General features: G+C 42.5%; 1 protein-coding gene across 2 annotated transcripts in view; it reads left to right on the top strand.

The window, feature by feature from the left end:
- PRSS35 (serine protease 35) overlaps positions 1 to 12,311 on the top strand; it is a 32,743-nt gene extending 20,432 nt beyond the window's left edge. The window contains exons 1-2 of one of the 2 annotated variants that reach the window (XM_018918870.3): positions 733 to 860; positions 6,401 to 12,311. In XM_018918870.3, the coding sequence (XP_018774415.1) occupies positions 6,417 to 7,658 (1,242 nt within the window). In that variant the 5' untranslated portion in view covers positions 733 to 860; positions 6,401 to 6,416 and the 3' untranslated portion in view covers positions 7,659 to 12,311. Of the gene's footprint in view, positions 1 to 732; positions 861 to 6,400 lie in introns of those variants that run through there. The other variant, XM_050972422.1, reaches the window with a different exon arrangement.
- The last annotated feature ends 2,704 nt before the right edge of the window (positions 12,312 to 15,015 follow it).

Genomic DNA, 15,015 nt, shown 5'->3' with positions numbered 1-15,015 from the left:
TGCCAGGGGGTGATCCAAGGAGGACAGATCTCCACCCGGAGCTTTCTGCCTTTGGAGAAGAAACCACAGGAACACCGAAGGAAAGGAGGAAAGCAAAGAAGAACAAAGAATGAAGAGGAAAGGAGGAAGGTGCTTCTCACCCGTCCTCTGAGGCCCAGAAGAGCGGGAATGGTCCAGAGGAGGGGGCAGGGAGGATCCCTGAGGAGCAAGGTGCTCCAGAGGAGCAGGGCTGGGAGACAGGGCTGATGTCAGGGAGGAGCGGGCAGGCCACGGTCCGTGGGAGCGCCATTCTCCGCTCCTCGCCTTCCCCAGGAGCGCTCCGGCGGGGCAGGGGGAGCGGCCCTCCCCGCTGCCGCCGCCCGCACAGGTGGAGCGGTGCGAACGGGGCGAGCCCCGCTGCCCTTCCCTTAGGACGGGGTCCCTCCACCTCCCCGCTTGTCCCCGCCTCGCCACCCCGGCCCGGCAGCCTCTCCCGCCCCGTCCCCGTGCGGGTCACCCAGAGGAAGCCGCCGCCGGGGCGATGCGCCTCCCCGCTCCGCAGGCAGAGCCCCTTCTCTTCCCTTCCCATCCCATCCGAGGAGACACCGGGATCTGCCTCCGCTCCCCTTGGCCCTCCCCCTCAGCTTCCTCCCTCTCGCCTTCTTTTTCTTTTTTTTTTTTTTTTCCGTTCTTTTTTTTTTTTTTTTTTTTTCCATTTTTCCATCCCCTCCCCCGCCTGGGAAGACCTGGCCGCTCCCCCCGCCCCGTCCTCAGTAGCCGCAGGCGCTGGGCGGCGGACGAGCTGCGCGGAGCGGGGAGCCGGGAGCCTGAGCCCCGGGGCTGCGGCCGCCCTCCCCTCCGTCCGTCCTGCGGGCTGCCAGGTATGACCAAGACCCTTCCCGGCGTCGGTCTCTGGGGAAGAGGCAGCCCCCAGAGGGCTGGGTGGGCAGGAGCGGAGTTGGGGACGGGGGCTCAGGGGAACCGGCTAACCAGCGAGCAAACCAGCGTCTCTAAGGTGGTAGTTTTTCTGCGATGTCATTCTTCCTACGCGGGTCGTTTTTAAAAAATGATGGGGCTGAGCGATGTCAGTACCTTGAGCTTGGCAGCTGAGAGTTTTTGTATAAAGTTCCTGCCTCTGCAGCCTGATGCATGTACTTTTGATAGGACTAAAACGCCACGAGTTTATCTGGTCCTTGCTTTTTCTTCTTATTTGAAGCCGGTTTCACAAGACGGCTTAACGGGACTGAGGCAAGGGGCATTTTTATTGGGTTTTCGGGAATTTGTCTCTGTGCTGTGCCTTCTGCAGGGAGCAGGCAGGGAGCCTCTTCACCCTTCAAAACAAACTCCTTTAATTCTGATTCATCCCCTCAGTATTAGCGCTACCATCTCCGCGCTCCTCTGGAATTGACACTAATTTCATCCAGATTCGTCACTGCTGGAAACAGATTTATCCTGGAATAGCAAAAATAAAAGAGCTTTGCCAAGGTACTTAACTTTCAGGCTTTGTAGAGGGAGGAAACTCCTTCGGATCAGGAGCGGAGAAGCAGAGCCTCCTGCGAAAAGCAGGACCAGGGAATGCCTGAGGAGAGATATAGGCATACTCTCCAAATCCTCCTCTTCTTCTAGAGCAGCCCTGTGCTTTCACGCGCGAACACACAGGAGCGGTCCGGCAACAGCGGAGAGGGCAGAGGGAAGGCGGCCATCCCGGCAAAGCCCTCCCGTCCCCGCCGTTCCTCCGGCCCGTTCCCGGTCTGAGCCCACTCTGCCGTCCCGGGGACGCTGCCCGGCTGGCAGGGCTGGATCTCCGGAGCCGCTCAGCAGCCGAGCAGTGGCCTGGGCGCGACCTCCTTGCCGTCCGCCTGCTCCCGGTGCGGCGGAGCGCGGAGCGGGTCCCGGCGCGGGAGGGTCGGGACGAGCGGCGGGCGCGGGGCCGGGACCGGGCACGGAGCCGCTGCCGGCGCTGCGGGAGCGCCGCCCCGCGGCCGCGGCGGGCACTGCGCCGCTTACTCGCGGCGCTTCATTTTCCCCGCCCGTGGGATTTCAGAAATGGGCTGTCACTGCCGCCGTGTAAAATTAGCTCTTCCGATGGGTACTGAAGCGGCCTAAATTTTTGCAAGAGGCAAGAGCCGCAGTGGTTTTGTTTTGTTTTTTTTTTTCGCAAATCAGAGAGGAGGACGACATCCATACACCACTGTACAGAGTAAACGCACCTGGAGGAGGGCAGGGGGAGCAGTGGTGGATAAGATTAGGGCAATGATTTCTTCCCTGGAGTGTGAGATATCAAAAATTTGTTCTCTGTTTTGCTTTGTCAGAGTATAACTGTGAATTCCAACATCCAGTCATTTCAAGAATAAGGCCAAAGACAGTTAAAGGAGATGGTTATTATAGCAGTCTCTGTTATTTTAGGGCCTAGAAATTGGATTTCAAATTGTGTACGCTTAGTTTGAAATGTATCAACTATCCCACAAGAAGAAGAAAACCTCAGGGTAGAGGCTGCACCAAACAGACCAAGATAAAACACTGTCAGGAAGCTGGACTGAATTTTTCTTCTGTCTGAGCTACACTGGCATGTAAATTTCTTCCGTAATAGCCTAAAGAGAAACCTCTTCTAGTTTGGCTTGACTATAAGCCTTTTCCTGAGCATCTGACATGTATTCAGCTGGAGTAAGGTAGGACAAAATATTTGAAGAATATCCTCAAAAATTGGTAGTTTTTGTTCTGTGGATGCAGAAAGGTTTAATGTTGGAAGCAAGAAATGAGAAGAACTAAAAGTAGTTTTACTTCTATGGATACGCCTGGCAGCTGGAATGCCACCAAAGTTATCAGCTTTGGAAACTGATAGTTCCAGTTTCCAAACTGGAGTTTGGAAACTGGAGGAAGAATTTCAACATATTCATATAGCTGGGGATCTCTCCCTTTCTGGTTTCCATCTTGTCTTCTCTCGAGTAATTCATCATACCTTAAAGAGCTGACTCAAGAATTCCAATTACTGTAAGCCAACCCAAAGTCTGTGCGGGAAAGGAGTGAAGGAAAGGACAGGGCAGAGCATCTTGGGGTGTGGAGGAAGAGTGGAGAATGGGTGAATTGAGGGTTTTTTTCTTGCAATCAGCTTGAAGCCTTCTCAGGACATTTCCTCCTTCTCCTGGAGGCTGTATTCTCCCTCCCTTTCTCCCACCCTGCAAAGTTATCTTTGCACCCATCTACACATTTCCATCCTCCTCATCTGGCAAGAGGAGCCCTGTGTTTCCCTTTTGCCAGCAGCCTGTGCTGGGCCATGGCAATTGCTGACAGTGACCGTGCTGGGAGCTGGCCTCCTCTAAACAGTAAAGATGAGGTTAAACAGGTCTTAAATGCAGGGCTGGAAATGACAAAGCTGCCTAGCAGAACCACTGCTCTGGTCTGTAATGAGAATTACTGCGTTTATCAAGTTCCTTGAACTTCTTCCAGTTATCCTGAAGTGCAGTTAGTTCATTCCCAGTGACAAGTGGTTCATTATAAATGAAGAAAATCTTGGCTTCCAAGACTGCCTTTGTAAGTAGTGAGCACTTGAGTGTCGTGTTTCAAATGGAGGGCTCCAAGGCATCTATGGAAGGTTCTGTGCTTTGAGGTTTTTTTTCTTTCTAAAGAGTGGCAGAAGGGAGCCATGGTACTCCACCCATTTTGCTTGCAGAAAGTCTCACTATAAAGCAGAGAGGGAAAAAATGGACTTTTCTATAAATCTAGTTTATGAGATCATCTGGGAAGACATCAGCCATCACAGTGGAATGACATCAACCCAGAATTTCTATGTGAACAAGCAGTTAGTGACTGAACTTTCCTTAGGGCTCACAAAGTTCAGCTACAGAGGAATATCAAATATCCAGACCCTTATGAAAAGCTGAAAAAGGGAGGAGTGTTCAAGGGAAAAATAGAAAAAAAATAATTCTCAAGCCTGGTATTAGAACTGTCTTGTTTAGCAGATATATTAGGGCAGAGCAAATTTAAACAAGCTTTTCTGCATGAATATCACATTATTTATCCTCAAACCTTGCTTGCTAGTTTGTGTCAAGCTGGAAATAAAGACAAGGAGATGCTTCTTCATACAATGTGTAGTTAAGCTGTGTGACTCCTGGGTGCAGAACACTATGGCTACAAAATTCTGTATTCAAGAGAAGACTGTCAAACTATGGAGGAGAAATTAATTAAGGTTTCCTTACACTACAGAAGCCACCTCTGCTCTAAAGTCCACCAGGTACAACTGGTTGTAAGTTAAGAAACTGTGAGGGAGGAGGGGCATACCTGGCTGCCCAATTCCTATCCCTATCCCTATCCTCTACCCTAGGCAAACACATTTAGTCAGTGTCAGAATCAGGCAGGCCTTAGGGCAGACCAGGACCATTTATGTTCTCATTATAATATTTTTTTTTGGCATCTTCTAACTTACCCACAGATATATAAAACAGTAATTCTTCCTCAGATTTAGTGCTAATTGGGCCCTGAAGCAACAATTTGAAGGTAACTTAGTATATCAAAGTTAATGTTTAAATGTGCACATTTCTGCTATACCAATAAGCTACACTGGTGTGAACAACTGGTGTCCCTCTACAAAATCTTTTGTCTGGGATGGTTCCCCAGCTCTGCTTTCAAAACCTTCACATATGACCACATACACCCCAGAGTTCAGACCTGTGAGTCACTGTAATCTCCAGATGTCTTAGGAAAGTCCCCACATCTTCTCCAAAACCTGAGTTTTGGACTTTAAACTTTAAAGCCAGGGAGGGTTTCCTTGTATTGTAAAATGTGGTATATATATATATCCTAGTAAGTGGACTCCAGCTCAAAGTTGGTGTTCCATTCTGGCAAAGGTGAAAAGTCTTAAAACTATGCTAAAACAAATCCAGCCTCTTCTTGGCATCAGGAGCAACAAGCTGTGGTTGAACTGTAGTGCTCACTTAACAACAAAAAAAAAATTACTTATTGTACACAATAAATATGTGTGTATATAGGGTACAGATGCCTCAAAAATCATAGGAGTCACTGGTCCATTACAGAGCTTTGAAAGTGATGTTCCCCACTTCTTTTTTCATGTACTGAATGTTTCACTGGAGAGCACCACTTCTACTATTCTAAACTAAAATTAAGCAAAGTGGTTATGTTTGCCCTGGCCTACACTGCCATTGCAATGCAAACCAGAGAGCTTAACCACATACAAGTCCTTGAATTGCTTGCCTTTTAAAGTTTAATCATAGACCCCTTTCTTTCTTCACTGCTGAGGTTTCCATGTAATTGGAATGAAGGATGTTGGAACCGAGCACAGGTTTCCCAGTGGCAGCTGCCAGCAGTTGGATAATGCCACTGACATTAATGCTGCCAAAAGAAAAAAATGGTCTTTTCAGTAATGTTTTGAGTTCAGAATCAAGAGTTCTGGGTTCAGTTTCTGGCTCTGCCTTAGACTTCTAACAATGTTACATTTTTCTTGCATGTTTCCCAACTAGAGATGGGAATAATACTGCTTTTTGTCTTTCCCATTTAAAGTATTAGCTCTTGGTGTGGTGGATCACCCCATCTAGGTGGAGCATTCCACATGTGACCATTAGGCACAGACAGCACAGTTCCTACAGCCTTTGTGGGACCCTGAAAAAGTTAACTCATGTGATGAGTAACCAGACTTGTCCCTCCTACTCGGCTGAGCTTTGCCGCATGTATAAATAACCAGGAGACTCCTCTACACCAGCAACATTCTGCTTTCCTCATTATCTGTCTATCCTAGAATACCTTGGTTCCTTGGGATAGCAGTTAGCAAGTGCCATTTTTCATACAGGCAGACTCATAGTTCTCATCTGGGTAGTGGAGAACCATTGGTGACTTAAAAGTCATCAGCTAAAGCCATGTTTTGGCCATTACCTGAAAGAGCACAATTGGTCGGGTTTCCCAAAGGTTCCTAAGTCTCATTTTCATAGTCTGTCTATCCATCTCTGCTTGGATCCCAACTTTTGAATACACTGAGGGTTTCCAAATGTGTTCTACCTCCTACTATATAGCTATAGAAAAGAGAAGCAGAAATGTAATATGTAACTGCATACCTTTGGAATAAATAAAACCAGGATGTTCTACTTTGGAATGAATGAAACCAGGATGTTCTACCAAGTGGAATGACTGAGACTGCTGTCCACTGAGGGAAAAACAGGTAAAACTCAGCTGGTTTCATCTTCCAGTAGGTAGCTCAGCATGGATGCTGGATTATCTGCATCCATCTTCCTAGAAACAATTGGAAGAGTCAGAGGCAAAACAGGGAATAGCCGAGGCATTTCTATTTTGAGCAGATTGTAGAATTCTGTTCTACTGATGTTAGTTCTAAAATTGCATGATTATACTTAGAAGATATTAAGATAACTGTATATATTTCCAAAGTGTACTTTCAAACCTCTCTTTCTTGTTTTAGAAAAAAATAAAATAAAATGGAGCACATGTTACTGCTATTCATAATTTTCATACCTATATTGGGTCTCAGTGATGGAACAGAAACTGAACAAGATTTTACTTGGCACTTAAAGAAGATTCCCCAGATTGTGAGAGAAAGAACTTTCTCCCTTGACAGCCCTAAATTTGAAGCAAAAACCAAATTAGAGCTGAACAGTGTATGCGGAATTGAATGTCAAAGAAAACTGCCAGTGCCAAGCTTGTCTGACTTGAAGAGCCTCTTATCCTATGAGACTGTTTTTGAAAACGGCACACGGACCCTGACTGAAGTGAATGTCCTCGGAGCAGTGCCTGACCCAGCTGCAAACACAACCACACAAAGGCCTTTGAGGAAGAAGAGGCAGATATATGGGACAGACAGTAGGTTCAGTATCTATGACAAGAGGTTTATGACCAACTTTCCCTTCAACACAGCTGTGAAGATCTCCACGGGCTGCAGTGGCATTCTCGTTTCCCCCAAGCACGTGCTCACAGCAGCCCACTGCCTGCACAATGGCAAGGATTATGTTAAGGGCAGCAAGAGACTGAGGGTGGGCCTGATGAAGACGAAATCCAGAGGCAACGGCAGGAAACGCAAAGGTGCTAAAAGAAATAGGAGAGAAACTTCTGCGGCCAAAGAGGATCCCAAAGCCGCCGCAGAATTAAGGCGACCATCCAAAGGCAATGAGAGAAAGCAGAGGGGATCTGGGAGGAAGCAAGGGACCTCAGATGGCATGCCCTCCTTCCAGTGGACCCGGGTGAAGAGCACGCACATCCCAAAAGGCTGGTTTAAGGGTGTCTCTGGGGATATTGCCCTGGATTATGATTATGCTGTTCTTGAGCTCAAGCGTCCCCACAAAAGGAAATACATGGAGCTGGGAATCAGCCCAACAATCAAAATGATGCCTGGGAGCATGATCCACTTCTCAGGTTTTGACAATGATCGGTCTGGGCAGCTGGTCTATAGATTTTGTAGCATTTCTGACGAGTCCAATGATCTCTTCTATCAGTACTGTGATGCTGAGCCTGGCTCCACAGGATCTGGCATCTATCTCCGTCTGAAGGAGCCAAACAAAAAGAAGTGGAAACGCAAGATCATCGCTGTTTACTCAGGCCACCAGTGGGTGGACATCAATGGCGAACAGCAGGATTACAATGTAGCAGTACGAATTACTCCTCTCAAATACGCCCAGATTTGCTTCTGGATACATGGGAATGATGAGAATTGCACACAAGGCTGAAGAGAGCCGAGCCTCAGTTTTGCTTAGCACCCTCACTGCCACAGAGTGAAAGGCGGCTGCAACAGTGACTGGAAGAACATCACACCAGAACATTCTTGAACTCAAAGCTCACAAGTAGTGCTTTGGTGACTTAAGGAATGCTGAATTTCTAGGGTAGGGGTAGAATTGTCAGACAAAACATTTCTAATTGTAATCAACCTAGATACGCACTTAAAACCCCAAACTATATTTATGTTTGCAATTGTGATAAATTTGAGTCATTCTTGAGGAAAAAAATGGCTGCACCTGTTTGTCATTTTTTTCCCCAGAGGAAGGGTTGAAACGTCTCAAACTGGTGTTATTAAACAATATCTATTTTTTTTTCCAATGGATTTACTATTCTCAGGGTTCTGTTCCAATTGTTCAAATGCAAGTTGTGCATATAGCATGTTCCTGCGTGTGCAGAATGAACTGCATGAGAACAAGACATCATTCTGGCATTCTCTAAAACCACAGGTCCATATTGAGAAGCAGCACTATAGTTGATGATGGTTAGTTTGGAAAACTTCCTCTTCTGGTTGCTGCAGGAACACTCCCATGGAAATTCCAAATTCTTGTAGCTGAGGGTTACACCTTAAAGAAAAATTCACTCCATTGCTCAGTAAAAACAGCAAAAGAGAAACTAACAACAAAGAAAAAAAGTTTCCTTGTTTGGAAGAAGAAGACACATTTAGACATATTTAATGCCTTTAAATGTTCTTAGAGAAGCTATAAACACTGCGTTTGCCTTCCAATTAGTATTTGGAGAGCTGTAGGTTTAGTTTCTAGTCAAATGTTTAGCTTTACCATTGGGAGAAGTCACTGACTCCTGAAGTGGTTCTTGACAATCATTTGGAGCTTAACAGATGATATATTTTCTGGGTGCTAAACATTTCTTCAGTTTTTATAAATTACTTTTATACAAGTTCAGCTTCATAGATAGGATAGTATGCATTAGACTGGGAGTTGGAAATCAATATTTTAGTTTGGCTTTATACAGTTTTGCAAAGTGTGTGGTTTTAATCATGTTATATTCAGACTCCACCACAACATGATTTACAGGGTTAACTAAAAATTTATCCCAACTAAATTATGGCACCTTCTGAATGGTAGAACTATCCTGTGCATTATAAAAGGTATCTTGTTAGATAGCAGCAGTAGTTAGCAAATAATTTGGTTCAATATGTTTGCAGAAACATGTATTTAATGAAGACACAAGCTGAGCTTGACTTTTATACACTTTTAAACACAAACAACCTTCTTAAAAACTGTTGTTGATTGCTATGTAAGTCTATATCTTTTATTTTATGTCAAGATTTTGAAGTACACAGAATTCTTATGGTGCTATGTTAATCTAATAACATAAAAAGATACTGTGTCTTTCTGATCATATCCTTTGGGTTTCAATACTTTCAGAGTTTTCACCACCATAATATTTAATTTTTTTGTCATAAATTTATGCTGACCAAAATACATTTTCTTCCTGTGCAGGAGAAAAAAAATAGAATATTTAAAAATAATTTTTGGTTTTTGGAATCTTTAAAACATGCTTGTCATAGCTTTTGATGAAATAATATGATTTTAAATAACCCTTTTTTTTTTTTTTTTGGTATGTGGTTGAAAGTATATAACCTGACACACTGAATGTGCAGGCAACTTTATCCTATTATTGCCAAAGCATAAAAATTTAATACTTGCTTCCATATCATAACCCTAACAATATTTCATTCATTGGAAGAGATCTCACTTTAAAGGAAACTATTTCTTTTAACGTCAGCCTTTCCAGGGAACACTCAGCTTTTCTTCCTTTATTATGTTTTAATTTTATTTTGTGTGATTGTTTGCAGAAAACAAATAATAATTTTTAAAGTTTAGAAATGAATCTCTAAGATTTTAGGGTTAATTATTTTTTATTGTTGTTAACATCTCTTTTAACACATGTGGCTTTGCTGACAGTAATTTTAAATCACTTCAGTCCAGTATTTAATACTCTTGCTCTATGCAACAGATTTATAGTATTCTTTAGTCAGGTCTGTAATGTTTTTCTTAAGTGCCTTTTCCCATAGTTACTGTGACAAATAAGGTACCACGTTGTTAATCTAACACAAGACAACCCAGGTCCATGGGTTTTTTTACAATTGTTGTCATTGTTGATTTGGGTCCAAAACTGATCTGGGGGAGCTTAGTGAATTTCTTGGTTTTTTGAGTCTTATGTAGGTGTGCTCCTCCTCAGAAGAAGAAATAAAATCTATTTCTTTATCACCTTGGGAATTTGGAGCAAGGTAAGAATGAAAAATGTTTGCTGTCAGTTATAATAATCATCTATTGTAAAAATCTCAGCTGCAACCTGAGGTTTCCATACCAGGTTGCTAAAACCTCTTTCTTTTCAGAGAATAAATACTAGATGCTCATTCTGTAGTACTAAAAGACTAAAGAGGTTGGCCAGAGCAACATACAAATTAATTTAAAACAAACCTCTGTGTCTCAGTGCCCATGCACAAACACATGCAAATACACAGGCTTGGAGACCATGGTGGTTTTGACTGAGTTTTGGTGTTGTCAGCACCTTCAGGCCAGAGAATGCAGGTAGAAGAAGACACAGACAGAATGCTTTTCCTTGTCTCATCATGGTGGGCAACATTTTGGTCTTCTACTTGGTCTAATAGAGAAATCCATGCTTTATGTAGGCATTGTGACTACCTACTACAGGAACTTCAGTTCATAAATCAAGTACTTGCACACAATCCCAGGAATTCAATGTTCTGCATAGAGCTCTTGATACCCACCACTGCAAATGGGACAAAAATTGTTGAGCCATCTCAGATTTTCTTAAAAACCTGCAGTTACTATCTAGTTACCAATGAGAAAATATGAGGAGGACAATGTGATCCCAGTAGATTATATCTTGCTGTTGTCTAGGACACCAGCAGCAAGGCTGGGTTGCCAGCCCTTGTGATGTTTCCCTAAAGGATTTTTCCTCTGTCAGGTACCAGGGTGTACATCATTTGTTTTCATCAGTACTAATTCTTTTCCAGAACAGTTTGTAGTAGATCTTTTTATTTAACTGTATTCCCAGCTTTAGGAAAAAACAACTTCAGTCAAATCTCTTTTCTCCTCGAGGGCTACTGAAATTTATAAAGTCAACAAGTAAGTTTTTTTCAGGGCCAAAGATAAAGCTCATATGCAATCCATTAACACACCCAGACCAGCTTCTGCAAGGTGTTTGTGCATGTGTTTAATCTGAGGCACTGAGACACAGAGTGGAAGTCAAGGGAGTTATCTGCAGCGTGAAAAATTAAGTCAAAGTTTGTATTAACAAAAGAAAAGCACAACATTATGTAGAGAAATGATTTATCTTACATGAGGTATAGAGTACCCAATGTTGTAATAATTGCTTAATGAAACTCCTTGACTCCTTAAGATTTAGCATCTTAATTTTGCAGATTTATGTGTCTATATGGAGTATGAATCAGTATGAATATGGCTCAAATAAAAAAAAAAAAAACCTCATCCACATGTGGAGGAGAGAAGCAGCTGGGGAGCTCTTTCTATTCTGCTGATAAGGGATGACCTGGTAGCAAACAGCAAATAAAAGAGAAAGAAAGAATAAGTAGATGGTATGGAAGGCCAGGAAGATGGAGATGGTATGCAAGGGAAAAAGAAAGTGTGCAAAGTAACAGATGAAATGGCTGCAAGGTAGCAGAGGCACCTACTGTGAGAAAGAGTAGGCAGATGGTAGACACTTAATAGTATGAATTAAGATGTGAAATTCACAAGTTTCATGACAAGTTTTCACTGTTCAAGATAAGGCTTTTCTTCCCAGCCAACAGCAACAAAGAAAGGGCTGTGAGAGGACTCAGGCTGTGGCAGGGACCGCTGGCAGGCAGGCGTTTTGACCCTGATCTACAATCCATGCCTGAATTTGCAGGGATTATGCTTCTGTTCATTCAGTGTCCTTGGAAAGCAGCAGATCCGTGTTCTGACCAAAAGATTATGCAGTATGAACCTCCCAGTACACTGGATCACCAAGAATGTAGTGAGTAAAGGGAGCTTCTCAAACCTGAACTTTTTTTTGGGATTCCTGTAAAGGCTGTTCTCCACTGGGAAAAAAAAATGAAGCAAAAAATCTCAGACTAAAGGCATTTAAATGTTGGCTCCATTTTTTGCATGTATCTAGAAATTCTAGGCAATAAATTTTTTTCAAGTGTCTTCTGTTTGTGTTTGGCATCCATAGAAATTTTATCAACTGCTTCCAATTTTAAAGCACAGATTATTGCAGATAGTTCCATCTACAAATTCCTGGATTAAAGAATGACTGGGGGGAAAAAAAGAATGTTAATAAATTGAAAGCTTAAAATTTCACTCTCATCTCAAAGGATTTGGAAGTATATTTTGGTCCCTTTTGCACCAGTCTTTTGCTCCAATTGTCAGAGCATTTAGATTAAAAACATCCAGAAGTAGCTTTGAGAATTCTTTCATGTTCTTTGCTTTTTTAAGACAGACAGAAAACTTTAGAAGATTTTTAACTGTGCAAAATGACAAGCCATTTGAGAAAAAAAATGCAAACCTTTGCTCTGTTAAGATATTATATGATGCACTTATTCTGTCAATAAATATTTTCTGTTGTTTTTCTTTTCCTCTGTCATGATGTAGTTTGTTAGCCATGGTTGTGTTACACAAACTTCAATCTCTAAGTGCCTCTAATGATTTTTCAGTGAATCATCTGGGACTTGGTCTTACAAGATATTAACATCTCTTTAAACTTGTTCTGGGAAAAAAAAAAATCTCCCTGTCTTCAAGATAATTACTCCATGAGCAAATTTGATGAGTAAAAAAATTTAGTTCAGCAAGGAAATGACTCATAGTCTACACCACAAGTTATTAATACTAAAATAAGTAATTAGTTCTGTTTCTGCTGTTTTCTATAGTTACACTTTCTGCCTTGGAGAGCTGTTGAACCAGGCCACATTAGAAATATGTAAAATATGATAATCTTGGTTCTTAGAATTATCTTCACTCTGTGCCCTTGAAACCAGTGCTGATTTTTCTCTGAGGGCAAAAGGAGAGATTTTTGGCAAGGTTGATAGCTGCTGGAAATATTTAATGGAAAGTTAAGGAATTATTACACCTGTAATTAACAGTGTGTTTAATACAAGTAATATTTATCAGGGGTCTGGCAAGGTCTTACCCACTAGCTTTTATATGGGGAGAAGTAAGTGCCACAGGGGAATAAATAGGGTTAAAACTTTTTGATCTGGAGAAAAAGTCCTTTTGGGGACTTTCATTGCTGAAATCTACGTTTTGCCATGATGTGGGCGAATGCCTTGTTCCTGAGAAATGTCTCTCAGCCTCCATTCAGGGAACACAAACAGAGACCCAGAGGTGACAGCTGTGTCCCCTGCAGGCCATTCCCAAGCCACTGGCACGGATGTGGTTTTTTTGGTGGAAGATACATTCCAAGATATGTTATGGATCACACACCCCCGTGGCCTTTGGGGGGCTTGAACTGGAATCTTATCCAAATGTCTATTCAGCCCTAAAACGTTCCCATACAACCCTGATCCTTGTGCAGGTATTTTCCAGTCATACTCCCATTTCCCATAGTTTTTAACAAATGTTCAAAAGGCTTTACCCAAATAACAGACAAGGAAACATCCAAAGAAGTAGCACCTTATGCTGTTTATCATGCAGGTATTCCTGATGAATCATTCACTCCTTCTGCTTCAAATATGTCTTTAGATCTTGATAATGGCTAATCCTTCACTTGTTATTACTAAGAAAAGAAATCAGATATACTGGAAAACCCACACAAATATTTACTTGTGCCTCTTGGTAATTATGTACACACCATACTTTTTGCAGTTGCTATGGCTCTACATCTTTTTCATGTGAAAGAGTTTGAAAACTTTGGATGGAACCATATTGGGCTGGTTTTCAGACAAATTACTCAGCTGCCCTTTGGCTGCAGTTGCAGCATTCTCCCACTCCCTCTGCTCCAGTTTAATTTCCAAATTTATGGATAAAATGCTGTTTAAAGCTTTGCTTTATCAAGGCTGAAAGCAGCCAGGAGACAGCACACAGCAGTGGAGCCTTTGTGGCTGTATCTCTCTGTGGGCATTTTGAAGCAGGGCCAAGAAGAGGACGAGAGAAGGCAAAGGTGAAGCCCACGAGCAGCAGCAAAAAACTCAGTGCCTTACTGAATGGGAGAAAATGTGATTTCTGTTTTTTCCTTTTCAGAGGTAACACTAGTTTTTGTATTTACAATTCTTTTCTGTTTTCTTGAATGATTCATCAGTTAAATATTTTTGGCTCTGTACAGGAATGAACCAACAGTAGTGGGGATACAACACGGCCTTGAACGCCAGCAGGGGCTTCCCCTCCCCAACACACACACTAAAAAGAATGCTAAATTACCCCAAAGGGAATTACTACTAATTCAAAGAGGGGGCAAAAGTCACCTCTAAGAAAAGTACCAATGGAATACTTGGGATAAAAAGTTTATGCATAAAGGCAATGGAGGGCTTATAGCTACGTGTGGTGTATGGGTTTTTCTGCATGTGTCTGTGCGGGACATTGATGCATTCCAGAGCTGTGGTGAAAGAAAATCCTAGCTGTCTATCCCACCACCACTCCACAGCAACAGGGACCTACTGTGCTACCAAACTCTCTCTGCTTATTGTGAGTTTGAGCTCAGACCTGGCCTTCATAAGCAGTGGATGTGAGCAGAGCCTCCCAAGGGTGTTGCCACTGACATTTTAGGTTTTATACATCTTGCTTTGCATCTACGTGGAGGATGTATGAAGCCATTTTTAATAACAGTGAGTTGAAACAGTAAGCTCTTGTAAACAAATGCTGCATCCCATTCTCCTCTCATTTACAATGCTTAGTGTTGAAGGGAAATTTGACCCATCACATAGTATATATATTTACTTGTAGAACATTATACACTAGCCATTTGTGACCTGTAAATTTCTTTTTCTGAAAGAAATAAAAAGGAAGCCAATACTCAAAAGGGAAAGTAGCTTTGTCAGTGTCCACTTTACTGCTCAATTTATTTCCTTGCTTGCCAATTAACGTGGTAAACAGTGATCTGTGATCCAATAATGCTACTCATTCAATTGATGTGCTCGAGTCCTTCACTTCTTGAGACTGATTTTTCCTTACCAGTTCATGCTAGATAAAATCAGGCATCGGTGAGAAAACAGTGTTCAAAAGCTTAAAAAAAACTGCACAAAACCAGCTGCTACTAATTGTATTTCATTATTTCATATCAACTTCCAACTTCATTTCATTCTTTCCTGCCTACCTTGGATTCTTTCTAAGTGAGAGAGAATCCCAC

The sequence above is a fragment of the Serinus canaria genome, chromosome 3 (assembly GCF_022539315.1).
Source record: "Serinus canaria isolate serCan28SL12 chromosome 3, serCan2020, whole genome shotgun sequence".
NCBI lineage: Eukaryota > Metazoa > Chordata > Aves > Passeriformes > Fringillidae > Serinus > Serinus canaria.
The sequence above is the reverse complement of the archived record's forward strand: the minus strand, read 5'-3'. Positions and strand labels throughout refer to the sequence as shown.